The sequence below is a fragment of the Meriones unguiculatus genome, chromosome 3 (genome assembly GCF_030254825.1).
Source record: "Meriones unguiculatus strain TT.TT164.6M chromosome 3, Bangor_MerUng_6.1, whole genome shotgun sequence".
Classification (NCBI taxonomy): domain Eukaryota; kingdom Metazoa; phylum Chordata; class Mammalia; order Rodentia; family Muridae; genus Meriones; species Meriones unguiculatus.
Window position 1 is genome coordinate 18152111 of NC_083351.1, and position 25872 is coordinate 18177982.

The 25872-nt window shown below is 54.1% G+C and overlaps 1 protein-coding gene across 10 annotated transcripts; it reads left to right on the plus strand.

Moving 5' to 3' along the window:
- The first annotated feature begins 861 nt into the window (after positions 1-861).
- Zdhhc18 (zinc finger DHHC-type palmitoyltransferase 18) lies at positions 862-24795 on the plus strand. Of its 10 annotated transcripts, none has more exons than XM_060379362.1 (10): positions 868-1250; positions 6807-6967; positions 14908-15057; positions 16221-16358; positions 16468-16516; positions 17472-17574; positions 20080-20192; positions 21295-21394; positions 23521-23598; positions 24412-24795. In XM_060379362.1, the coding sequence occupies exons 1-9, from the start codon at positions 940-942 to the stop codon at positions 23560-23562; spliced, it is 1167 nt and encodes a 388-aa protein (XP_060235345.1). In that variant the 5' UTR covers positions 868-939; the 3' UTR covers positions 23563-23598; positions 24412-24795. The 10 variants fall into 10 exon arrangements, 7 of the variants coding, with proteins under 7 accessions (XP_060235346.1, XP_060235347.1, XP_060235345.1 ...); XM_060379361.1 differs by lacking the exon at positions 24412-24795 and adding an exon at positions 24108-24246; XM_060379359.1 differs by lacking the exon at positions 23521-23598 and having other exon boundaries at positions 24108-24795.
- Positions 24796-25872: the final 1077 nt, after the last annotated feature.

The window sequence follows — 25872 nt, forward strand, 5'->3', positions numbered from 1 at the left end:
CAGGTTCACAAAGTACGTGGCTCCTTTAGAGAAATCTCTGCGGTGAGTCATCGTGATAATCGCTAGTGAGTTTGGGTGGAGTTTAAGCAAAATTCCCAGGCCTCCAGGCATATCACAGGAAATAAGTTCTGCCAGCAACCTGAGTGGCTTGCAAGGAGACTGGTTCCCATTTGACCTTCCAGATGAGGATTCAGGCTGCCTGATCTAGCCCTACTAGCCTGGGGGAGGCATGTGAAAGAGTCTGCTATAATAGTCCTAGACTCCTGACCTGAGATCTATGAGATAAAGTGTTCCTGTGTGTGTGTGTGCGCGTGTGTTTGCAGGTGTAGCCCAAGCTGGGTTCAAATTCAGCCTGTACCTAAGGCTGGCTTTGAACCCTTGTCGTCTCAGCATTCCGGATGCACGGGCCACCCCATACAACGTTAGGTGTGTTGTGAATACACCCACCTGAGGAAACCTAGGGGCCCTTAGGCATGATCCCCATTGAGGGGATATTTGGCAGCCTAGGGTTGGACCTAGGTCTGGCCCTAGGATGGCTGGGAAAGACTAGAGGATGTTTCAGTGTTTCACACTCGCCCTGCAGACACTCGGAACTTTCAGTGCAAAGTATGTACCACCCTTAGCTGGCCCTCAGCGGTGGGTGAGCCTGACCACCGGGCGTCCCCTGAATCGCCCTGCTCCGCGGTGCCCGGGCACACCACCCAGGGTCAGAGCGCAGAGGTAGCAGAGGAGCCCGGCAGGCCGCACCTGCAGGTCCCGGGCCGGGCGCAGGGGGCGCTGCGGAGCGGGCCGGGGGCGGGGCGGCGGCGGAGGGCCAACCCGAGCGAGCCCGCCCGCCGGCGCCGCGCGCGCGCCGCCGCCACCTCCGCTGCTCGGCCCGGTCCCGGAGCGGCGCGGCCGGCCCGCGGGGGCGCGGAGCCGAGGCCCGCGGCCGGCCGCATGAAGGACTGCGAGTACCAGCAGATCAGCCCCGGGGCCGCCCCGCCGCCCGCCTCCCCCGGGGCGCGCCGCCCCGGCCCCGCCGCGCCCCCCGCTCCGAGTCCCGGGCCCGCGCCCGGCGCGCCGCGCTGGAGCAGCAGCGGCAGCGGCAGCGGGAGCCTGGGCCGCCGGCCGCGGCGTAAGTGGGAGGTGTTCCCGGGCCGCAACCGCTTCTACTGCGGCGGCCGCCTCATGCTGGCCGGCCACGGCGGCGTCTTCGCGCTCACACTGCTGCTCATCCTCAGCACCACCGTCCTCTTCTTCGTCTTCGAGTGAGTTCGCGTCCGCGCCCCTCCTCCCTCCCCCTGGCCCTGCGCTGCGGCCGCGGCCGCCGCTCCTTCGCCGCCCGCATCGGTGTGTCCTCCGGCCTCCGCCTGCCCTGGACCCCCCGCACCCCTCCTCGCCACCCGGACTTTGGGTGTCCGGCCCTTGCTGGGTCCCTCAGGTCCGCCTGCTCTCCTATCCCTGGCCGGTTCCTGCCTATCCCAGGCACCTTCTGACCCCTCTAGGCATCTTTCATTCCTATCCTCAGACAACTAAGTTTTTGTGTCCTTTAGCTGTGGACACCCTATCGCGAATTTCCTAGGCGTCTTCTCAGGCCGCTCCATGGTTCTGCAGGATCCTGGCTCCCTCAGACTGTGTCCCCACACCCCTCACCCCTGCTTTCCCTCAGTCATGCTCACCCTGGGCCCGGGGCAATCCTCTCTGAAGCATCTTTGGGCCTCTCAGACTGGCCCTTCCCTCTCCAGCACTTTCCTTAGTTTCTCCAAAGCGTCTTCCTGACTTTCTCTTAGCTCCCTGGTCCTCCAGGTGTCTCTCCCACCCTGACCTGGCTCTCTTTCCCCTCTGGACACTCTGGAGACTCCCCACCACTCCTTTTCACGAAAGAGACCTGAGTGCTTTCGCAGGACAGGTCTTACTTGCCCCTCTGGGCTCCTGACCACCTTTGCTGTGACCTAAGCTTGGCCTACACCCTATCTCCATCTTAGGACTAAAGGATGGAGGAGTGACTGCTTTAATGGCTTTCTCGGCCGCTCATGCGTCCAAAGTTACCCCCCCAACCTCCGCCTGGAACCACCTGCCATGTGACTCCTTACACGCACAGGGTGCACACACCCACCCGGTGAGCCCCTCTTCCCCCTCCTACTTCCCGCTGCTCTTTAGGGTCGGCCTCTTTACTCTTCAGTCTAGCTAAGAACTTCACCTCTGGAGCCAGGGGACCTGGACCAGATCCCAGCTCCACCTCCCACTATTTGTGTGGCTTGGGGCAGTCGCCTCCCCTCTCCCGGCCTCAGCGTCCTCATCTGTAGAATGGGGACTTGAATAGTACCCACATCCAGAGGTTCTGTTGAAATTGGTACCCGGCCACGCAGTCAAGCTTTTAGCTATTTTTTTTTTCAAATTTATTTATCATTTATTCCTTTGCATGCGAGTCTCTTAGCACGTGACCTTGCCAGTCATTACGACTGTGTTCACCAAAAATCCCTTTCCCGAGGGCATGCAGTTATGAGGAGGCTCTGAAAGACCAGTTCCCAGGTAATTGCCAGGACCCAGATTACATGTCTGCAACTGCAAGGTGGACACTTGTTCCTTTTCACCCTCCCCCAAAATGCTCTGCCTTTCCCTGGGTTGGGATGGAAAAAGGTTCAGGGTGGCTTACACAGAGAAACCCTGGCATCCCAGCTTGAACCTCTGGCCAAGTTTTGTTTCCACCTTGCTTTTGCCATGGCCTTTTGGGCGCTGTGGAAATGCTTTTTTTTTGAGCCCTTGGTCCGCTCTCCGAGTTGTTCACGCCCAGGTTACAGCCTAGGTAGGAGGAAGTGGTGCTGACTGTAGTTGCCCTGTGACCCTCCAGCGTAAGATATTTAGGCGCTTCAGAGTCTGAACTTGTGGGTAGGCCTCTCCACAGTGGTACTGTGATGACCCAGTCAGGAAGGGGGTTCCTGTGTCACCTTGGCTTCAGCTCTTGTTCTCACTGGCGTGGTGACTTTGGGTCCTGCTGGGTGTGGGGTGGGATGCTCAGAGGACTCAAAAGAGGAGCTAGAGTGGCGGACACACCCTTTGTGAGGGCAAGGATGCTGAGATGCTCATTCCCCGCCGCTCAGGGGAAGGTACCAGCAGCTCTTGGGGGAGGCCTCCTGCTGCCAGTGGCTTTGCTTCCGTCTGTGGGTTGTGACATGATTTCCTAGCAGGCTTCCCAGCTTCTGCCCTGCTTTCCAGTCCACACACCGCCACGGCGCCTTGACATCAGGTTCAGGCCTGATGGCACAAGCCTTAAATCCCAGCACTTGGGAGGCACAGGCAGGTGGGTCGCTGTGAGTTCAAGGCCAGTCTGGTCTACCAAGAGAGTCCAGGACAACCAAGGTTATATAGAGAAACCCTGCCTCAAAAAACTGAAGAAAAAAAAAAAAAAAAAAGGAAGAATTCAGGCTCCCTGGTTGTACCTCTAGGTAAGAGCCAGCGCTCTGATAATAGCCTGTGGCCTCTGCTCCCCCTTAGTCCTCCTGCTCAGTCCTCCTCTGCTGAGTTACCCTCTCAAGCTTACTGGCCTGCCGGCTCACTACCCCCTCAGGCTCTTTTTACTGTTTGGAGCACCCTTGGGGTTCACTCATGTCTTTTCCCTGTCTGCCTGTACTATATATATACATACTTGCTTGGTCATTTCATGCCTGTCTTTTCTGCAGGAGCATAGCAAATCTCCACTGTGCTGTGTTTTTAGAGCCTAGAGCCAGAGCCGGGATACAGTCCGTGCTCAGCACAGCAAATGCTGGTTGAATGAATGAGCGGGCAGATCTGGCAGTAGAAATCAGGGCCTACGTCTTGGTGTTGGTGTTTCCCAAGGGCTTTACAGGACCTCGGCTTCCTTCCCCAGGCCCAGGCTTGTGCCATGATACCTAGAACCTGGATGGTTCCGTTGGAGGGTTGGATATGAAGAGATGTGCGGAGCGGGGGTGGGGGCAGTCCACTTGGGTCCCTTGGCTTTGGCAGGCTCTAGTCCTTAGGGAAGACCTCTCTAGGATTCAGAAGCAAATGCCCTGGTTTAGCTCCCCACCTCTGTGGACCCCTGGAGCATTGGCTGGTCCAAAGCCTGGAAACAGATGCATCTCCCAGGCAGCAGCCTCCATCCTGTCCTCTCTGGCTTCAGTGGGAAGGCAGGAGCTGGCTGCAGTTGGTGCCATGAATCCCACAGTCACTTGAATGCTCCTTACCTGTGTTGCCTGCGTTGTTTCAACTTCCTGACCGTCTCCGTCTGTGGAGTGCTAGCTGCTTTCTCTCTGTGAGGGGAACACCATTCATTCCAGGGGTATTTCCTGGGTAACATGCAAGCGGTGTTAGCTGTGCCCACAGAGAAGCTCGTCGCTCAGCAGGATGTGTCAGGCAGCATATTCACAGACAAGCAGGTGGTTTGTTGTTGTTTTGTTTTTGTTTTAGGCAGGATCTTGCTCTGTAGTCCTGGCTAGCCTAGAACTCTGTGTATAGACCAAACTGGCCTTGAATTGAGAAATCCACAGGGCCCTGGTTGCTTCTGCCTTCAGAGTGCTGGGTTTAAAGATGGGTTACCATACCCTAAGTTATATTTTTTAGCTTATTTTATGTGTTTGAATGTTTTCTGCATATATATATGTATGTATGTATAAATTCACACATATAGTCACTGTGTCACTGTGTGCGGAGTTCATAAGAGAGCATTGGAGTCCCTGGACCTGGGATTAAGGATGGTTGTGAGCCACCATCTGGGTGCTGGGAGCTGAACGCAGGTCTTCTGCAAGAGCAGCAAGTGTTCCTAATCACTGAGCCACAGTCTCTAGCCCCAAGCTAACGTTTGAAATAAATGCTATACAGAATACAGTCTGGGAAGCTCCTCCGAGGGAGGAAGAATATTCCAGAGAAAGTGTACAGTAAGGACCAAGGCCCCGAGGTAGGAAAGAGTGACTGTGTGGGAATTTCCATGAGGCCTGTGTGGCGCCAGCAGAAGGGGAGAGGAGAGGATATCTGGGAAGACCTCAGTAAAGCTTAGGGCCTGGCTGGCCTGGCAGGAGGGTTAGCGTTTGGATTCCAGTCAAAGCCATCGAGAGCATTAAGCAAGGAAATGACATCTGATTCGCATGCAGAAAGTGGCTGTGGCTCTGGAATGGACAGTCCTGGCCATGAGCGCCCGAAAGCTTTGCTTCCCCCCAAAGCCAGGTCCCCACCACCAGCCAGTACCTCCCGAACACTGCAGCCCTGAACTGGCCCACGGTTTTCCTCATCCATCTGCTCATTCTTCCGTGTTTGGCTGCAGTACCATCTCCTCTACGGGCCGTTGTCTGTCTGCAGCACACATCACCCCGTGTGGCAGGCTGTTCCCTGTATACTAGGCTCTGTTCCCCGGTCAACTGTAAGCCGCACGGCAGAGAGACTCTTGTCGTACTCGTAGCCATTATTCAGTTCCTGCTGTTTATTGACAGTGTTGACTGGCACAAAAAAAAAAAAAAACACCTCAGGAAAATATTTGTGGAGCGAATGAATGAATGAATGAATCAACTGCAACATTGCCCTGGGTGGTTATCTCAAGGGCCAGCCCCCTTAATTTGGTAGTGGCTTCCTCAAGCTCCAAGCTAATGGGATTCTGAAGCTGCAGCTAGGCGCTGGGATCTGGAGAGTTGGCTCGGTGGCTAAAAGCACCGGCTGCTCTTGTGGAGGACCCAGGTTCAATTCCTAGCACCCAGCCATCTCTAACTCTCATTCCATAGCGTCCAACCTTCTTCTGGCCTCCTCAAGCACCAGGCACGAGCATGGTACACAGATAGACAGGCAGGCAAAACACCCATGCACAGAAAATGTTGCAATAGTAATTTTTTTTTTAAATGCTGGGTACTGGGCTGGACACAGGTGTTGTGTCACATGCAGTCCTAGTTCTCGGTGGGGCTGGGGTAGGGAAGGTGCTTGAGTCCAGTTCATAGACAGCGCAGGAGCCCCTGCCTTTCTGTTTGCATCTCTGTGTCTGTCTGTCTCTAGTTTTTAATTACATTTCATTTATTTTGTGTATGTGTGTGTGCCGTAGTATAACTGTGAAGGTCACAGGACCCCTTATGAGAGTCATTTTTCCCCTTTCATCATGTGGGTTCGAGGACCAAATGCAGGCCGTCAAGTTTGATAACACTTTTACATGCTAAAACATCTCACTGGCCAGTTTTTGTTGTTTGTTTGTTTGTTTTGTTGCATCTTTGAGACAGAGTTTCATAGAATCCATATAACTTGGCCTTCAACTCACTATGTAGCAAGGATGGCCTTGAACTCCTGATTTTCCTGCTTGGGCCTTTTGGGTGCTGGGAATACAGTTGTGTGCTACCACCGAAAAAAAAATAGGCTCGGTATGGTGGTACATGTGTATTCAGTAGGTGGAGGCAGAAAACCCAAAAGTTCAAGGCTAGCCTGGGCTACTTAGAGGTTTCAAGCAAGTTTGGGCTAACTGGCAAGTTTCTGTAAGAAGGTAGGAAGGAAGGGAGAGAGGGGGGTGTTGGGGAGGGAGGGAGGAAGGAAAGAGGGAAAGGGAAGGAAGGAAAGGGAGGGAGGGAGGGAGGAAGGAAGGAAGGAGGGAAAGGGAAGGAAGGAAAGGGAGGGAGGGAGGCCTGCCTGCCAGGGTGAGGTGGGGAGCGTATCTTAGCTCTCATCTCATCTGCCGCTGGAAAAAGTCCAGGACTGACTAGAAATGTCTGCCCCGGGCGCCCACAAGGAGCGGCTGCACCAGCCTCCAGCCGCACTTCAGGGAGAGGCTCTTTTCAAGAATGCGGTATTGGGGCAACGCCAGGCAGCCCTGGGGTGATCTGAACTCTCTTCTCTCCTAGCTGTCCCTACCTGGCCGGCCACCTGACCCTGGCCATCCCCATCATTGCGGCCATCCTCTTCTTCTTCGTCATGAGCTGCCTCCTGCAGACCAGCTTCACTGACCCTGGCATCCTCCCGAGGGCCACCGTCTGCGAGGCAGCCGCCCTGGAGAAGCAGATCGGTGAGGCTCTTGCTCTCAGCCCATGCTGGAGCTCCTAGTTCCACGTTCCCGGATGTGCGAGGACTGGTTCTCTCCTACAGCGCTTTGCTGGGAATTACGCGTATAGTAGTGAGCAGGGCAGGCCGGAGCTGACGCTGTGAGAGAGGGGAGACAGGCAGTGAGCAAGCAGGCAAATAATTGAACAAGAAACACTGGAGGCCAACATAGAGCTGAGTGCCGCCAGGGTGCCAGGCAATGCATTAAAGCCATAAACCAGTGAGGTCAGTTCTGTGACTCTTCGCATTCACTCATTAAATGAGACGCAGAGAGGTTAAGCACATGGTTCAAGATCACACAGCTGAAGCTGGGCAGTGGTGACGCACGCCTGTGATCCCAGCACTCGGGAGGCAGAGGCAGGCGGAGCTCAGAGTCTGAGGACAGCTTGGTCTACAGAGCAAGTTCCAGGACAGCCAGAGCAAGACCCCATCTCAGAAAAAAACAAAACAAAAATAATAAACAAAGACCACACAGGACGTGCAAGTACCGTGATGCTCTTTTTTTTTTCAGACCAGGGCTCACACACATAGTCTAGGATGGCTTTGAACTCACTGTGCAGCTGAAGATGCCTTTTTCTGATCTGTTTCCATCTTCCTACGTGCTGGGATTATGAGCGTGCACCCCCCAGCTCAGCTAAATGTTTGTGTATTCTTTATTTATTCAGTCATGAAAAGGTTATTGAGCCCCTGCTGTGTGCCATGAGTGAGTCCAGATGCTGGTGACAGAGAGATGAAGGAAACTGACAATAATCTCTGTCCTCATGGAGGTTGAGGTGACATGCCAGGGTACTAGGAAGATGGTAAACAAATAAATAGGATGTCAGGGAAGAGACGCGGGACTAGGGGAGGACCATGACAGAGGTGGAGTCAGAGCAGAGGCACCAGCTAGGGCTGGGGAACAGGCGAGGGGTGCCGAAGCACAGGGCACGGGCTAGCTTGGCCTAGGAGGCCAGGAGAAGCCCTGGACGCTGGGGCAGGAAGAAAAGGGTCTGTCCACTGAGGCAAAAGCGTGGACAGAGAGAGGCTGTGTGTCCAGGAAGAGCTGCCTTCCCAGGCCTCTGAGCAGCTAGCCCTTTATTCTCCCCAAAGGAGAGATCTGTGCCTGGGGCCAGGACCTTCATCTCAGCTGGCCCCACCCCACTCCTTCCTGCTGAGAAGTGACTCGGATGTTTGCACACCTCCAGGGTTTCCGGTCATGGTTGGCTCCTTGCCCTAAGAAGGCAGCGTTTACGCAGGCTTTTAAGCGCCTAGCTGGCATGGGGAGATCTAGGGATCTGTAAATGTTGGAGCCCAGGTCTGTGCCCAGGAATCATTTTGCTGCCTCTGGAGCAGCTCAAGCTCAGCAGGGCCCAGGAGAGGGCACCTATCAGCTTTGCCAGTTCTTCATTGCCTCCTCAGCCCAAGGAGGGGGTGGGAGGCAGGGCGGGGCAGCCACACCCATGGCCTTCCCCTTTGCTCTGCCCTCTGGCCTCTTAGTGTGTGACCCAGGCTGCAAAGCAGCCACTGGGTTCACCTTCCCTTCAAGCCGGGCTGATCCTGGCCCAGGATTATTGTGCTGCTCAGCCAGACCGGCTACCTGGAATCCCCTGGCCTCTGAGCTGCTAGGCCAGTATGAGCAGTAATCCCCATGTCTGGGCGGAGCTTGACTGTGTGTCCAGTACGGTCCTGTTATCCCACAGAGCCTCACATCTGCGGAGGGTGATCCCATTGGCCACACGTGCCAAGGGAGACTCCCGGGCCCAGGGTGAAGGGAAAGGAGGGAGAAGGTGCCCTCTTCCCGCATTCTAGGCTTTGAGTTGAGGGGTGGGAAAAGGACACGGCTCTTCCATCCTTACATCTCCATTTAGTGTTCGTGTCTTGGGCCAGACCTCCTATGACACACCCAAACACGACTTCTTCCTTTTCTGTTCTTGGGCTTCATGGATGCCATGATGAAATTGTTCTTCCCTGGGGTGTACATGGAGGGGAGATGAGAACATGGTGTCCACTTCTCCTTATCATTTTGCAGGAAGCTCAGTGGTGTTAGCTAAAGAAAGGGGGGTTGGAAGGATGGCCAGGGAGTGGAGCTTCCCGGAAGCGCTCCTTGCTGCACTGGGGACGTTAGAGAAGTTTTGGGGACTCAGCTTGCTTTCCTGAGGAGCAGTCACTGGAATTCAGCTTGCTTGACTTTGGCCCTTCTCAGTTCTACCTTCCTTTCTCTCTCTTTTTTCTTTTGTCAGTTGGATAGTTTGAACTAGGGTCTCCCTGTGTATTTTTATCTGGACTAGATATGTTTGGACTCAATATATAAACCAAGCTGATGTCCTCCCCAGACCTCAGCCCTGTGGGACCTCAGGGCTGGGCCTTAGCTTGCCCTATTCCCTCCCTCTCCTGGACGCTGCCCGTTCCTGCTGAGCTGGGGTCTGAGTCCGTCTGGTATATTGCTTGTCTTTCCTAGCCCACCTCACTCCCATCCTGTTGTTAGTCAGGGGTGGCGGCGCGCGCCTGGGATCCTACCACTCGGGAAGCAGAGGCAGGTAGATCTCTGAGTTCGAGACCAGCCTGGTCTACAGAGTTCCAGGACAGCCGGGGCTATAAAGAGACACCTATCTTGAAAAACAAAAACATTTTATTTTTCATTTGTAAAATTTTTGGGTGTTTTGCCTGCCTGTTTGTGTGACATCTGTATGTATGTTCACCATCCGTGTGCATTGCTGGTGTCTGCAGGTATCAGAAGTCATTGGATCCCTAGAATTTGAGTTATGTGTGATTATGAGCGGCTGTGTGAGTGCTAGGAACTGAACCCAAGTCCTCTGCAGGACTAACAACAAATGCTCTTAACTCGGAGCCATCCGTCTCTTCCAGCACCTCCCATCTTTTTTTTTTTTTTTTTTAGTGTTTTCCTTTAAATGGTTCACTTTTTTATGAGACCAGCCTGCATAGTAAGTTCCAGACCGCCAGACTGAGGCCCCGTGTAGCCCCTCCCAAAAGATAAAGTCACTTTTAAATACAGCCTTAAATATGCTGCAGAACAATGCTTTAGTCACCGACGAACCCCGTATGTAATCACGGTCCCTCATCATGCCACTGATTGTCATCAGCCTTCTCAGTTTGTGTGACATCTGTACTCTCTGTGATGTCTGTATCAGCTACTGACCCCATGGTGCAGTTCTTGAAACTGCCCTTACATGACACGTGACCAGGTATTTTCTTTTTCTTTTTCTTTTAAAGATTTATTTACTATCTATACAACATCCTGCCCGCACACCAGATCTTACTATAGATGGTTGTGAGCCATCATGTGGTTGCTGGGAATTGAACTCAGGACATTTGGAAAAACAACGAGTGTTCTTAACCTCTGAGCCATCTCTCCAGCTCATGACCAGGTATTTTAAAAGAAATTTATGTCAGCCCCTGTATCCCCAGGACTTGCAGTAAACCTGGTAGGTCACAGGGCCTCCATCAGCCCCTGGGCTTGGGGAGTGGTCACATGGGAATTGCAGTGCCCTGAGCTTAGAGATGGGTTTACCGTTAGCCTTGAGCTGGTGCTGGGAGAGCGTTAACATCGGTGGAGACAGTTGGGTGTCAGGCAGCCAGGGCCTTCCCTCCCTAAGCCTTCTCCGGAACTGAGACCACGTAGACCAGCTGCCTAGCACGTGAGGCCCAGGGGTCCATCCCTAGCACTGCAAAAGGAAAAGCTTTCTCAGTAGCCCAGGCCTTCCCGGGGTGAGTGTCCCACACCAGTACTGGCTCCGATGGGCGGGCGGCCCCTGAGACAGGAAGGAGGTGTGGGGAGTCATGAAAGTCATTCACTTCTTCTCACAGCCATGCACTCGTGGGGAGAGGCTGAGCCCCATTTCTTGAAACGACTTCCTCCAAGTTTCCTGTCTGGAAGGCACGAAGGCCAGGGCGCTCAGCAGCATGTGGGCGTCTGTCTTCCTCCCTGGGGAAGAGTGGGTCGTGGCAGAAAGCTCTGAAGCTCATCCTTCAGGCCAGGACACATTTCTTAGCAACCACCCCCTGTGCTCTTTAGCAAAGAGTTTGTTTCCGAAGAGGCTGTAGCCAGAGGATCAGAAGCCAGCCTTGTCTGAGCCATGCAGCCAGAACAAACTTTTCTTTACAGGGATGTTTTGCCTGCGTGTATGTCTAGTGCCCACGGAGATGAGAAGAGGGCACTGGATCTCCTGGGATTGGAGTTAGAGGCTATCATAAGCCACCATGGATGCTAGGGGAACTGAGAGATGGTTGTGAGCCACCATGTGGTTGCTGGGAATTGAACTTTGACAGAACAGCCAATGCTCTTAGCCCCTGAGCCCATCTCTCCAGCCCCATTCTATTCTATTCTATTTAAATAATTTATTTGTTTAATTTTATTATATCTTACTGGTTTTTGTTTTTTTGTTTTTGGGTTGTTTGTTTTTCAAGAGTTTGCAGGTGATTGTGAGCTGTTCAGGGTGGGTGCTGAGAACTGAATATAGGTCCTTTTGTTTTGTTTTTTGGGTTTTTTAAAAGATTTATTGATTATGTATACAGTGTTCTGCCTGCATGTTTGCCTGCACGCCAGAAGAAGGCACCAGGTCTTATTATAGATGGTCATGAGCCACCATGTGGTTGCTGGGAATTGAACTTGGGACCTTTGGAAGAATAGCCAGTATTCTTAACCTCTGAGCCATCTCTCCAGCCCCCTTGTATTTGTTTTGTTTTGTTTTGTTTTGTTTTGTTTTGTTTTTGAGACAGGGCTTCTCTGTATAACAGTCCTAGCTGTCCTGGAATCCCTTTGTAGACTAGGCTGGCCTTGAACTCCAGAAATCCATCTGACTCTGCCTCCCCATTAGGCCACCATACCTAGCTTGCACTTAGGTCCCTTGCAAGAGCAATAAGTCCTCTTAACTGCTGAGCCATCTCTCTAGCCCTCCTCTTATGGTTTTTGTTTTGTTTTTCTTGAGGTAGTGTTTTCCTGTGTAGCCTTGGCTGTCCTGGACTCTCTTGGGAGACCTGGCTGGCCTCGAACTCACAGGTTTCTGTCTGCCTCTGCCTCCTGAGTGCTGGGATCACAGGCGTGCGCCACTGCACCTGGCAGACAGAGTTTTGTGTAGTCCATGTTAGCTTCAAATTTGCCATTTAGCCATGTGGGTAATCTTGAACTCATGACTCTCCTGCTTCTACCTCCCAAGCACTGGGATTGAGGGCGTGCCCAACTTGAACCTGGATTAATTTTGATTAATTTATGTAGGGAGAGGTACTGGGAATTGAACACAAGGAAAGTGCTATACCATTGAGCTGTTACCTCACTGTGACACTGATGTATATTAAAGGATCTCAAACCTGAACTTTGAAACCTGGGTTCAGATCCTGGCCTTGCTGTGTAGCCAGGGCAAGTCACTTAATCTTTTGAGCAAGTCTTAGCTGTAATATAGGGAGCTGGTCTTCCCTTAGAGCTGTGCTCAGTAGTAAAGGAGATAAGTCTGCCTGAGGAAGGTCAGACAGGGGGATTTTAGGTTTAAGACCAAATAAAACTCGGTAGTAATACCCTGTCTCTAAAAACAAACAACAGAAGCCAGCCGGTGGAGGCACACACCTTCGGAGGTAGAGGCAGGTGGATCTCTGTGAGTTGGAGGCTAGCCTGGTCTAACAAGTGAGCTCAGGGCAGCCGCAACCTCACAGAGAAACCCTGTCTCGAACAAAACAAAACAAACAAGCAAGCAAAAACCAAAAGGGCACTGTATTTGACTCAGTTGGTAGAATGTGTGTCCAGCAGTCATAAAGCTGTGGGTTCGGGCCCCAGCATCACATCGAGCCAGATGTGGTAGTTCCGTATCTGTAGTTCCACATGTGAGAGGTGAGAGGGTCGTCTTAGCTCCGCAGTGTGTTTAAAGCCAGCCTGGCCACAAGAGAGCCTGTCCCTGAAAGAACCAAACTCTATTCCCCATCATGCTTGTTTCTGTTTCACAAACTAGAAAGTGAAGGCTCAGTCAGTGGTCAGTTGACTCTTAGGCCCCTAACTCCTGCCCTGCCCTTTCCTGCTTCCTGTTGCAGAGAGGAAGTATGCAGGTGCTGAGTTGTATTTTAAATGTCATGTGGTCAAGGTAAAAGTCTCCTTGGTGGGTGGAGAAGTGAGGTCAGAATCCGTTCGCCTCACCGCCTCCCCGGTGCATGCTGGCACCTGGACCAGTGCCTGGCACGCTGGAGACTCTGCAGTAGATGCAATGGCCAGGAGCACGGTTGATGAGTGCTCCCAAGCTGAATGCACATGGCCTCAGAGTCCACATCAGAACAGAAGTAACTGGGCTGGAGCTTCCCAGCCTCATAGTGGGACCCTGCCTTTTTGTTGTTGGTTTTGTTTTTTGAGACACAGTTTCTCTGTGTATCCCTAGCTATCCTGGAACTTAATTTGTAGACCAGGCTGTCCTTGAACTCATAGAGACCTCCTGCCTCTGCCTCCCTAGTGCTAGGATTATATGGGTGTGCCACCACAGCTGGCTACATACTTTTTTGATCTGAACACTGAGATCCTGTGAGTTCATCTTAGAATCACTCATCCAACAAAACATGTAGAATTTGCAGACTTTGAGTAAACTTGTTATTCCTTCTATGAAAAAGCAAGAAAGAAGGGGCTGGAGAGATGGCTCAGCAGTTAAGAGCACTGACTGCTCTTCCGGAGGACCTGGGTTCAATTCCCAGCACCCACATGACAGCTCCTGTTCCTGTAACTCTTGTTCTGGGAGATCCGACACCCTCACACAGACATATATGCAGTCAAATACCACTGTAATTGAATTTAAAAAGGAAGAAAAAGGTAGCCAGGTGGTGGTGACACATGCCTTTGATCCTAGCACTTGGGAGGCAGAGGCAGGTAGATCTCTATGAGTTTGAGACCAACCTGCTCTACAAACAGAGTTCCAGGACAGCCAAGGCTACACAGAGAAACACTGTCTCTGAAATAAAAGAAAAGAAAAAGGCAGATGTGGGGCTGGAGAGATGTCTTAGAGGTTAAGTGCACTGGCTGCTTTTCCAGAGGTCCTTAGTTCAGATCCCAGCAACCACTTGGTGGTTCACAACCATCTACAATGAGATCTGGTGCCCTCTTCTGGCCTCCAGGCACACATGCAAGTAGAATACATAGTAAATAAATAAATCTTAAAAAATTAAGAAAAGGGTAGATGCAATAGGTTGTTCTGTTACCTACTTCTGTCTTGTAGAGTTGTCAGTAAACATGTATTTTTCTAAAAAAGGGAGAGGGGGAGAAGAGAGAGAGACATTGTAGTCTAAGATGGCCTTGAACTCGGCGTTACTGCTATTTCCCAGTGTTGAGGATTACAGGCATGTCTAGCTCTGACATTCATTTTGGTGTTTTGATTACCTTCTTTATTTGTTCAGTTTTTATCTTTATCTTTAATTTTGTGTGAGGGGAGTTGAGGTGTGCATGTGACTGTCAGAAGTGAGCTAGACTGACTGCTGGTTACGGTCACCTGCTGTGGATGCTGGGAACAGTCCTCTGGGAGAGCAGGAAGCACTCTTGACCACTGAGCCATCTCTGCAGCTCGGCTCTCGAGCTAATGCTGCCTTTGGAGGGAGGTCAGGCCAGTGGTCTGCAGCTGTCAGGGCTCTAGATGCGATGGCTTCCCCGGGGGGTCCATCTTGTCCCTTTAACTGTAAAGTTCCCGTGTATGAGAAGTCGGATCTAGGCTTAATTAGATGTATCTGCCTTCTACAACTCTGTCCCTGATGACCCTTCTCAGGGTGAAGACCAGGTGTGGGCACCGTCCCATGCCCGAAGGGAGTGCCGGGCTCTTCCTATTTGCCCCTGCTGTCCCTCCCCACCTCCCCTGGGCACACTCTCCCCAAGGCGCCCCCTGTCCCAGCCAGGCAGCCTTGGCCTCCTACCCACAGGGGTCGTGGTACCCTGTCTCCTCTCTTCCCCCTCAGATAACACAGGCAGCTCCACATACCGCCCGCCCCCGCGGACCCGGGAGGTGATGATCAACGGACAGGTGGTGAAGTTGAAGTACTGCTTCACCTGTAAGATGTTCCGGCCACCCCGGACCTCACACTGCAGTGTCTGCGACAACTGTGTGGGTGAGTGGGAGGCCTCCAGCACAGGCGCCCCTTCCCCCTCCAGAGACCAAGCCTTGGGTGCAGGAAGTCACACATGTGGGCAAAGGCAGGCAGCCTCTGAGATACTTAGGGCTGAGCAGGAAGGCCGGTTGGCCCAGCGCTGGTGTACCCCAAACCCCGACACTTGTCTCCCAGCTTCTGGGGGTTCCTCGGTAGGTTCACGGTCCCAGAAGCCTAGAGCGCTCACATGGAAGACAGAGGATGATGTAATGGAGAGAGAAGGCAGGGAGGGTGAGACTGTGGAGAAATGAGGTAGAGAGCATGGACCGGAACTGAAAGTTGCCTCTCGCCCCACCCTCCTCTGTTTGGTGTGTTCCCCTCATCCTGCTCCCCAGAGCCGATCGAGCCTGATGAAGACCCATGATGGTCCCTTGGGAGGGTGTCGTAAGGGGGAGTCTAGAGGACACCCAAGCTGGCTGAGCCACGGTGACGGTGCACCGTTCCCAAGGTAGTGACTTCATGGTGCCAGCTCAGCACTCCCTGGAGAGGAGAGCAGGGAAGTGGGTGACTCAGTGGGTGTTATTCACCCCTGCCGGTCTGCCCCACCTACCTCCTTAGAGGGCACCAGCCTTTGGCATATGGCTTGCAGCCGGCTCATGACCCAGATTCCCACAAGGACTTTCTCACCAGGGTGTGACTCCCACCCTCGGGGACTTAGCGCTGTATGAGCTCAGTCCCCTGCCCTGGCCTCTGGCGCCAGCTCTGCATGAGGTACCTTAGGCCCAGAGCTGTTGGCATGTAGCTGGTACAGGCCATGGTCTGTGAGCCTTTGAACAAGACACTCTGTTGGACTCTGGAGGTGTCAGGGGTCTGAGGCCACCACGTCTTGCTCGCGGGCAAGGCTGTATACGTAGGGAGACGGGATCCCTAGCGAGTGTGAGGCCACAGGGAGTGGCTTTGTGGTTGGCATCTGAAGGAGTTACTATGGAGCTCACAGAACAGACAGTTGGATGTGTCAAGGGTGGGTGGGAACTGATGAGTGAGGACTAGAAGCAGGGTGTGTCTGAGGGAAGGACAGGAGTCAGCTGGTGTTGAGGGGGCGAGGGGTGGGAGAGTGCCAGCTCGGGGGGAGGGCCGGCCACAGTGCCAGTTGAGACCCACCCTGACTCCCCTTCCCGTTTCAGAACGGTTTGACCATCACTGCCCTTGGGTGGGCAACTGCGTGGGGAGGCGGAACTACCGCTTCTTCTACGCGTTCGTGCTCTCCCTCTCGTTCCTCACGGCCTTCATCTTCGCCTGCGTGGTCACCCACCTGACACTGCGTGAGTTGCGGGGCCAGGGGCGGAGGACGGCTGACCACTGAGCTCAACCCCGGAAGGGGCTGTGCTCACCGCCCCCCTGAGCCGTGTCCTCCTGCTTTTTCCTTCCCAGGTTCTCAAGGAAACAACTTCCTCTCCACTCTGAAGGAGACGCCAGCGAGATATCTTTTGCCAGCTAGTCGCCCTGGGTGGGAACCTCTTCATGGGGTGGGTCTCCCAGTGGGGCGCTAGGGCCACGTCTGCTCTCCAGAAGCCACTCTGCCAGCTACTTTGTCAGAACCCTGGCTAGAGCTGACGCCAAATGAACCGAACTGTCATGGGAAGGAAGGGCTGCAACTTGGGAAACTGTCCCTGTGTACAGGGGCCTGGAAGAGAGTGTATTTCTTTAAATTTTTTATTTATTTATGTACCTTCTTTTTTAATGTAGTGCTCTGTATGCCAAAAGATGGCATCAGATCCCTGTATAGTCGGTCGTGAGCCACCACCATGTGGTTGCTGGGAACTGAACTCAGGACCTCTGGAAGAGCAGACGTGTTCCTTTTTTTTTTTTTTTTTTTTTAAAGATTTAATTATTTATTATGTATACAATGTTCTGCCTGCATGTTTGCCTGCACACCAGAAGAGGGCACCAGATCTCAGAGCCACCATGTCAGTGCTGGGATTTGAACTCAGGACCTCTGCAAGGACAGCCAGTGCTCTTAACTGCTGAGCCATCTCTCCAGCCCAAGAGTGTATTTCTTAATTAAAATTTTATTTTATCTTGCCCAAGGGCAGCAGAGAGCATGCATGTGCCATGGCACACTGATATAGATGGGGGTCATCAGGCTCGGTGACAAATGCCTTTACCCACTGGGTCATGTCCCCAGCCTGCATGCCGAGACCCTGGGGTGGGAATTCCCTCTGCCATCCCCAGCCCCGATCCTGACTCGTTCCTCAGGAGCTCCCGTCCCCTCCTGGGGGTACAGAGGGTGACTTGCTGAGAAATGATGGCAGGAGCACAGGGCGCCCCCAGAGCCTGTCACTTCAGGGACAGAACCCCAGGGAAGTGTGAGGGAGAGAGGCTGGGCACGGGCCGACGGCCTCCACCCTTGTCGCACGGGTCCTTGACAGCCCCACTGTTCTGGAGTTGGTCATCTGCTTCTTCTCAATCTGGTCCATCCTGGGCCTCTCAGGGTTCCACACTTACCTCGTCGCCTCCAATCTGACCACTAACGAAGATGTGAGTAAAGCCAGGGCAGGGCTGGGGCGGCCAAGTGCAGCCTCCTGGGGATTCTGGGGTGGAAGCCTAGTGTCAGACCTGGCTCTACAGGTCCTTGGTGTCACACCCAAGTTACCTTTCTCACAACTCCACGGTGGCAGTGAGCACCCCAGTCTTGGGTGCCAGCGCCTTGCCGTGTAAGGATCTTTGAGTGCCCTGCGACCCTTGGAGCATTGCATCCTGCTGTGACAGAACTGGGATGCGTAGTGTCCGTGGCATGACCGAGAGCTGTGGGCTGGGGTCACAGTGCTGGGAAGGGCCAGTCCAGGATGGATGCCCAGAAGGTATGGCCATGCCTTCCCATCTGCCACTCCACACTGGCAGGCAGCAGAGTTCAGGGTGTGTGCACTGAGAGGCAGCCGTTAGCCCAGAACAGTTTGGCTCCATTGACCCTTCCCCCAACTCACTTGTAAGCTAGCGTTATCTAAGCACCACTGTCCCCAGGCCCTTGAGACTTCCCCTGGCTGTCCTTCAACCCATAAGTGTGTTCCCAGGGTTGCTGCCTAATGGTGACCAGAGACCCACCATTCAAAAGAATCCATTCCAGCCTGGGCATGGTAGGGCTGAAGCAATGGCTCAGAGCTTAAGAGCACTTGTTGCTCATCCAGTCCTGAGTTCAACTCCCAGCACCCACATGGTGGCTCATCGGTCCTGAGTTCAACTCCCAGCACCCACATGGTGGCTCTCAACCATCTATAATGAGCACACTTGTGCAGCGTGTCCGAGGCCCTGTCCTCAGGGTCAGTGTCCAGTGGAGGAGGAAGGGCTGGAGAGATGGCTCAGCCGTGAAGAGCACAGGCTGCTCTTCTGGAGGACCCAGCTTTGATTCATGGCAACCACGTGGCCGCTCAGAACTCCAGCGTGTAGCTGTTGTTTAACTCTAGTCCTATGTAATCCAGTGCCCTCATCTGACCTCGTCTGGTACTGCACACACATCATACACAGACATACATGCAAGCAAGACACCCATACACATAAAAGTAAATAAAGGTTTTACTCCAAAAGTAGTGATACAACACTTGAAAAGTAGAGGCCAGAGGATCAGGAATGCAAGGTTACCCCTTGCTACATAGAAGTTGGAGGTTCCTCTAGGACACATATGACCTTATCTTAAAAAATAAAAATCCCAAGCTGGGCACAGTGGTGCACACCTGTAATCCTAGCACTTGGGCAGACAGAGGCAAGGGAATCTCTGAGTTTGAGGCCAGCTTGGTCTGCAAAGGGAGTCTAGGACAGTCAGGGTTACACAGAGGAAAAAAAAAAAACAATCCCAGCCCGGTAGTGGTAGTGTGTGCCTTTAATTCCCAGCACTCAGGAGGCAGAGGCAGGTGGATCTCTGTGAGTTTGAGGTTAGCATGGTCTATAGGGTTCCAGGACAGCCAAGGTTATAGAGAAATCCTGTCTCAAAAGAAAAAAAAAAAAAAAAGGACGGAAACAAAAGTAAGCACACATGAGCTGCTCATTGGTAAAGGCAGAAATGCAGCCAACACCCCAACAGGGTTTCCTGAGTGCTGGTTCTGCAGGAGCAGAAAGGGGTGCCGCAGCCCAGCCAGAGTGGAGAGGTCTGGGTGATGAGAATCTTACCACCCAGAAAGGACCCTGTCCAAGGTCAGGCAGTTGTGAGGCAGGGTCAGAGTGGCTCAGCCTGCTTCCTTCCCCTCAATCCCCCCCCCCTTAGTTGGTGTCCTAGTTAGGGTTCCTTTTGCTATCACATAACACCACGACGAAAGGCAGGTTGGCAAAGGAAGGGTTTGTTTGGTTTACGCTTCCACATTTTCACCTGTCATTGAAGGAAGTCAGGGCTGGAACTTAAACAGGGCAGGAACCTAGGGGCAGGAGCTGACGCAGAGGCCAAGGAGGGTGCTGCTTACTGGCTTGCACCCCCATGGCTCCCTCAGTTGGCTTCCCTATAGAACCAGGATTGCCAGCCCAGGGATGACCTCACCCACAGTGGGCTGGGCCCTCCTCCGTCAATCACTAAGAAAACGCCCTAAAGGCTTGCTTACAGCCAGATCTTCTGAGGCATGTTCTCAGTTGAGGTTTCCTCTTTCCAGACAATTCTAGCTTGTGTGGAGCTGATGGAAAGCCAGGGGAGGGATGGTCTACCCTAACGTCCTCTGGAGATGTCCTCTTGGTTTTGTGTTCTATGCTCGCTGGGCCCTCTAATCTCTGCTGGAGAGAGAGCTCCCTGCATCAGCCTTCACCGGAAGGCCTCCACTGAAGACATGCTCCCCCCGGTAGCCCACGAAGAACTGGTTTCTAAAGGGGCCTCCTTTCCCTGGCCTGTGTTGACCTTCTTAAAAGCAACAGGAGGCAGCTGTAGTTCAGGGGAGAGTGGAGGGGATGAGAGGAGGGGCTGAAGATGGAGCTCAATGGTAGATGCTTACCCCAGTTTAATCCCCAACACTGTGGGAGGGAGAGAGAGAGAGAGGGAGGTAGCTGACCCAGGCTTCTTCCTCTTCCCAGATCAAAGGGTCTTGGTCCAGCAAGAGGGGCGGTGAGGCCTCTGTCAACCCCTACAGCCATAAAAGTATTATCACCAACTGCTGTGCTGTGCTCTGCAGCCCCCTACCTCCCAGGTAAGAAAAGCATGTAAGAGTTGGCCCTGAGTCCGGGCCCCTCGTGGGGTTTCCAGACCTTAGCAGGCCTTTCTCCCTGCACATACACAGACTCCCTCTGTCCACCAACGTCTACTCCGCTGGGCGCCTCAGAGAAATTCTGAGAAAGGTGGCAGCTTTGATCACGGGGTGCTCACCTGTAGGCTGGCAATCAGGACAAGCAGGTGTGGTTGTACAGTAACCCCAGTGCTTTAGCTGAAAGCTGAAGCAGGAGGCCTGCTTGTGTTCAGGGCCACCCTAGGGTACATGCTAACAAGCCCTGGGGATGCTGTGTAAACCCTGCCCGCAGAGGTCCACAGTGACTGTCAGGACCACGCCTGGGTGACGCGCTCCGCCTGGACAGGGTGGGGTCACCACCCTCCCCTGGAACTTCTGTGGCTCAGCCTTACCGGGAAGCTCAGCGTGGATCCCGACAGCAGGGGGCGCCAGAGCCTCAGAGCAGGCGTGGGATGGCCGTGGGTGCTGCAGGGAGGAGACCTCCCCACACAGTTGTGCCTTGCCTAGGGAGACAGGGTGGTAGGCAGCCGCCACAGAGCATCGTTCCTCACTTTTCTCTCACTCGCAGCCTGGCCTCTTGGCACCCAGACAGCTGAGTCAGTTTGAATTAACAATGGATAAGCTTAGAAGTTAGAGGCAGACCTGTCAGAAGTTCAAGGTCATCCTCAGCTACATCCTCGAGTAGCAAGGCTGCTTGGGATCCTGTCTCATTTAAAAAAAAAAAAAAGATCCCATCATGGTGGCACTTGCCTCCAGACGGTCTTCTAAATGTATTTACATTTATTCACTTTTGTGTATGTATGTGTGTATAGCGGAGTGGGTGTGTGTGAGTACACATGCCGTGGTGTTCCCATGACCCCTCTGGAGGGTCATCAGATTCAGTGGCGAGCACCTTCAGCACTGAACTACCTCAGCGGCCCCAGAGGGGGAGTCTTAAAACTCCAGATGGAAAGCGGCTTCCGTTTGCCCAGCTTCCCAAGGGCTAAAGCTTTCCCGAGGGGCGGAGGCAGTACTGCCTGGCCCCTGGCCCGGAGCTCTGATCTGTCCTGTCCTTATATCTTGGAAGCCTAATCGACCGGCGGGGCTTCGTGCAGTCTGACGCCGTGTTGCCCTCGCCCATCAGAAGTGACGAGCCAGCCTGTGGAGCCAAGCCAGACACCAGCATGGTAGGGGGCCACCCATGAATGTGACTCACTGCTTGCCACCTGCTGCCCTCCACACTGCCGGGACCCTCCCCACGCCACCCGGGGGAAGCAGAGCTGCCAAGGACTTGAGTCTTTCCGTATTTATTTCCCGCCCTGCGTGGCTTCCTCTGAACTGTCCCATAGCTGTGACCTCTGCCCCCCAAATCTAGGTTCCCGCAGTTTGGGCCCTAGTTCTCCCAGCTGATCAGTGGCAAGAGAGGCGAGCCGCAGCCTCTGGAGGCCACCAAGGGGACCATGCCAAATCCCTGCCTGTGCCCAGGGAGGCCCGGTGTGAGCCAGGGTGTGAACTGAGTGGGCAGCCTCCCAGAAGGAGGCGTGCTTGGACCTTGCTGAGTCAGGGCCTTCATGGAGGCAGGACTACTGGGCCCTGGCTCTGAACCTCGGGCGCCAGGCGAGGACCCTTCCTTGGACGGCTTTGGTTTGGGGCCCCTTCTTTCTCTTTGTGGTGATCATTGGGTTGTGTTGGGTTTTTTGTTTTGTTTATTTTTGTGGGGGCAGGGAGGTTATCTGGAATTGGCCAATAGGATAGGGCCAGGGTATTGGTAGAGAGAGCATGGGCAGAGGGTGGGAGGCCTCCTGTGTCAGAGGGAGCCAAACGAGCCATCCAGGCCCAAGTAACCTCAGCTCCTGTAGAGTCTCGGGCAGCACAGTAGGATGAGGACTTTCCCCTGCTGGTGGGGACTCTCAAGGATCCTTTCCTGTGACCCCCGCTCCCAGTCCCTCTTCCAAGTCAGGGCTAGAGATGGGCGGGTTAGCTCATGCTGGCAATACTTGAAACGGGTTCATTAATGCTGGGTATTTTGCACAGTTTTATAGACCTCTTTTTTACATAGCCTTTTTAAAACAGAAGTCAGTGTGTTGCTCTCTGTGTAGTGCCGAGCCAAGGGTTTCCAGGAGGCTAGGCAGTTTAACTACAGCAGAGCCAGCTGTGAGCGATTGGATGTGTTTGCGCATGCACAGGTGTGTTCATGTGTGGCCAAATACAGCTGACTCCCATGTCCCCTGGGCTACTCCCTTTCCCCATTTCCCTGGGTTCAGAAGCAGCCTGAGGCCTGGGGACTGGAGGATGTGCATTAGTCACGGAGACCCCTCAGCCTCCTTCCTTCCACCGCAGCCTTCAGACCACAGCGGCTGGGGCCCTGCCACCCAGGCTCCCAGCTGTGACCTGCCCTAACAGGCCGAGGCCAGGTGTGGTGGGTGGGGTGAGGGCTCAGGAGCGCCCGCTCGCTATAAGTCACACCCCCTCCTAGGAATTCTGCTGTGAGTGTAGGCCCTAGTGCTAGGGACTGGGAGAATGAAGCAAAGGGCAGAGTAAGCCAGGATGCCTATGTGGCTTGGCCAGGAGCTCATAGCATTTCTTCCTTTTGCTGGGAGCTGTAGATTCTAATCAAAATAGAAACTTGTTCTCCCAGGCCCCCTCCTTGGCCCTGCAGGTGGGCTAAAGCCCTTGGATCATAACATAGGACATCACTAAGACATCCCGTCCTTGCTCCCAAGGCCAGTGGGTCCCAGACAGAACTGGGAAGTGGTGGGCACCAAAGGTCCCCCGGGAGAAACAGCTTCAGACCCCTAAGCCAACCTGAGCGGCCCGGAAGTAGATAGGGCGGGGGCTGGAGGAGGGGTTCCTTAACCTGCCTTTTGTTTAAGCCAGTTTTCTTTGTCCCTGCTTGTAATAAAACTTCTGTTCTTAAGAGCTGATTTGCTTTGGTTTAGTTTTTGTTTGCTTTTGTTCTGCTGAGTCCCTGGCTTGCAGTGCAGCCTTGGGTTCTTTCAGCCAGACTTGAGTCTTTCCTGGGAGTCAGAGAACAGGCAGGCGGGCAGCCCAGTGACTGGTGGGAACTCCGCAGAAGGGCTGTGGCTGTACCACCCCTCTGCCTTCACTCTGTCTGCCTTCTTGTGGCTCCAGGTCTTGGTGTCTCCCAAGTTCTTTCCGGCTGACTTTCCTCCCAGATCCCTAGTGGTTGCTCAGCATATGGTAGACAGAAGGTCCCAGCTGGAGTGTCCTGTTCCTGTCCCTAACTCAACCTCCCAGGCAGCCAGGACAGACAGGTCATAACATGGGCCCACCTCTCTGGTATCTCCCCCAGGAGGACACTTGTCAGGACTTTGCCATCTCCTGTACAGCCTGAGGGGCGCTAAGAGGCCTCTCTACAGAGGGTTAGCTGGTAAGACCATGCCTCACCTTTCAGCCAGCGCTGACCTCTTGTCACCTCATTGCCACCGCATGCCTCACCCACCCCACGGAGCCCATCCATCTGTCTGGTGTGTGGTGTGGCATGTGTGCTGGCAGTGGCAGGTCCCAGGGTTCCCCCACAAGCAGAAGCTCTTACTCCTGCCCCGCCCCCTCCTTGGGGCGAGGCTTCTTTAGAGCACCTGTCCCTTCAGAAGAGGAGTGTGGTTGGGAGGGTGAACCCACCTGCTCCGAGGGGCCTGGGTACTGGTGCGCAGAGCCCTCGGTCAGGTCACTAACACAGCTGCCTCCCGCTTCGCGCCCCTGCCCGAGCTCTTGCCTGCCTGTTGCCTGCTGCCTGAGCTTTGGCCCTTTTCTGGGAGAGAGGCAGGTACTAAGGTAGCCCTTGACCCCGTGTGGGGCCGTACAGGCTACCCCTTCTCATCCATTTATCTGCTAACCCTCTCTCTTCTCCTCCTTTGCCAACCTGCCGGGATCATCCAGTATGTGCAGGGGCTTAAGGAGCTCCTGAGGACCGCCACTCTCTGCCTCTCCAGGAGTGGCCTGGGTCGAGCCAGGCACCCAGCACCTCCACCTGCCTAACCTGTGGCCCACCTGCCACCATCTGTGCCTACAGGGTCTGTCCCCTGGCGAGCTCCCCTCCCCCAACAGTGGGCAGGCACTGGCCTCTTGGCCCCACCCCAATTCCTTGCTGGCCAGAGTATAGAAAGCCATACCGCAGCCTCAGCACAATACTGTAACACTGCTGAACCTCGTCCTCCCCCTTCTCCTCATGCCCCTTCCCCAGATTTGTGAAGTGTCAAGACTCTTCAGGAATCCTGCCTTACAGCCTCCCGACACACACACCCCCAAGTCAGCAGAGCCATAGGCAAGCCAAGCAGGTTTCTTCAGGAGCTGTCTGGGTGTTGGTGACGCTGCTGAACAAGTTGGGTGACTGTTCTAAGCACAGCGGGCCCCACACTGTTCCCACGCCCCCATCCCCCTGGTAGGATATGAAGTGTGAGCCTGTATCCTTGGCCCCGGGCACCAAGGCCTCCCCAGTTCCATGTTCTTCCAATGACCCAAAGGGAACCAGGCCAGACCTGGGAAGATGAGCTGTGCCCAGCACGGGCTGCGTAGCTGCTCCCCACCACCTTTGTAATAGAAATAAAGATGCCCCCTTCTTGCCACAGTGTGCTGTGCCACTTTCTTTTGGGGTCCTGCTGTGGGCGCGTGAGAACGTCTGCCTCCTACCCCAGCAGGGGAGGGGAGGGCCTTGGAGAAGCTCTGAACGTGGAGAATGCCATACCCAGGAAGGGGCTGCCAGCCTCCTGTTACCAATGAGGAGGCCCAAGCCAGCGGCAGGAAGGGACGTGCCCAAGGCCTCTTATAACCCAACTGGAATGCAGTCCTGCGCGCTGACCTCATTCCGTTCTGTTTCCATAAATTCCATGCCGTCTGGTACCCTAGACTGGCGTAGCAGAGGGGGCCTCCTTCAAACAGCAGAATTTTAGAAGAAAAGGGCAAATGGCTGAATCACCTACATATCCTCTGCTGTCCCTCCCCGACAGCTCTGGACTAGAGAACAGGATTCTTACAACCAACCACAACCCCCACCCCCACCCCCGGTCAAACTGTTGAGTTTGATCATTCCAAAGACAGCAATTACCTAGGAAATTACTAAAAAAGGAAAGGTTTTACCAGTTGTGGTAGATTCTTTTTAACTAATAAGAACCCCTCTTGCTGCAGTCAGAAGCTCCAGAAAGGTGGCCAGTGGGCAGCAGGGTGAGGAAAGCCCCCAGGACTGCGGCCCTATCTCCTGTCCTGCTGACTCAGGCAGCAGCTCTGGAGTCCCATGCTCTGCCAGGGCCTGCTGTCTCCTGCCTGCCTGGGCTCCTGGACCTGAGAAGAAGAAGCCTGGAGGCAAAAGGAGGTAACAGGAACTGAGTCAGGATCTACAGGCCAGAGCCGGCAGGAGTGTGGAGAAGCCTGGCTGTAGTCGAGGAGGAACAAGAGGCCTGGTGAGGGTCTAGGACCTGGCTGTAAAGCCCACCGGGTTCCTGGCTTGAGAGGCATGAGGAGACACTCCTCTTCTTAGACTTAGAAGAAACCTCAGTTTTGCCAGACCCCACCATCTGGGTTCCTAGTGTCCTGGGATCTCCCAAGTCGCCCCCAGGACTTGGGGAAGCCCAGGCTAGATGACTGGTACCAAGGAAGGCCCCTGAGGGCCGAGAGGAATGTTCCAGATGGAAGGGCGGAGTCAGGGCCA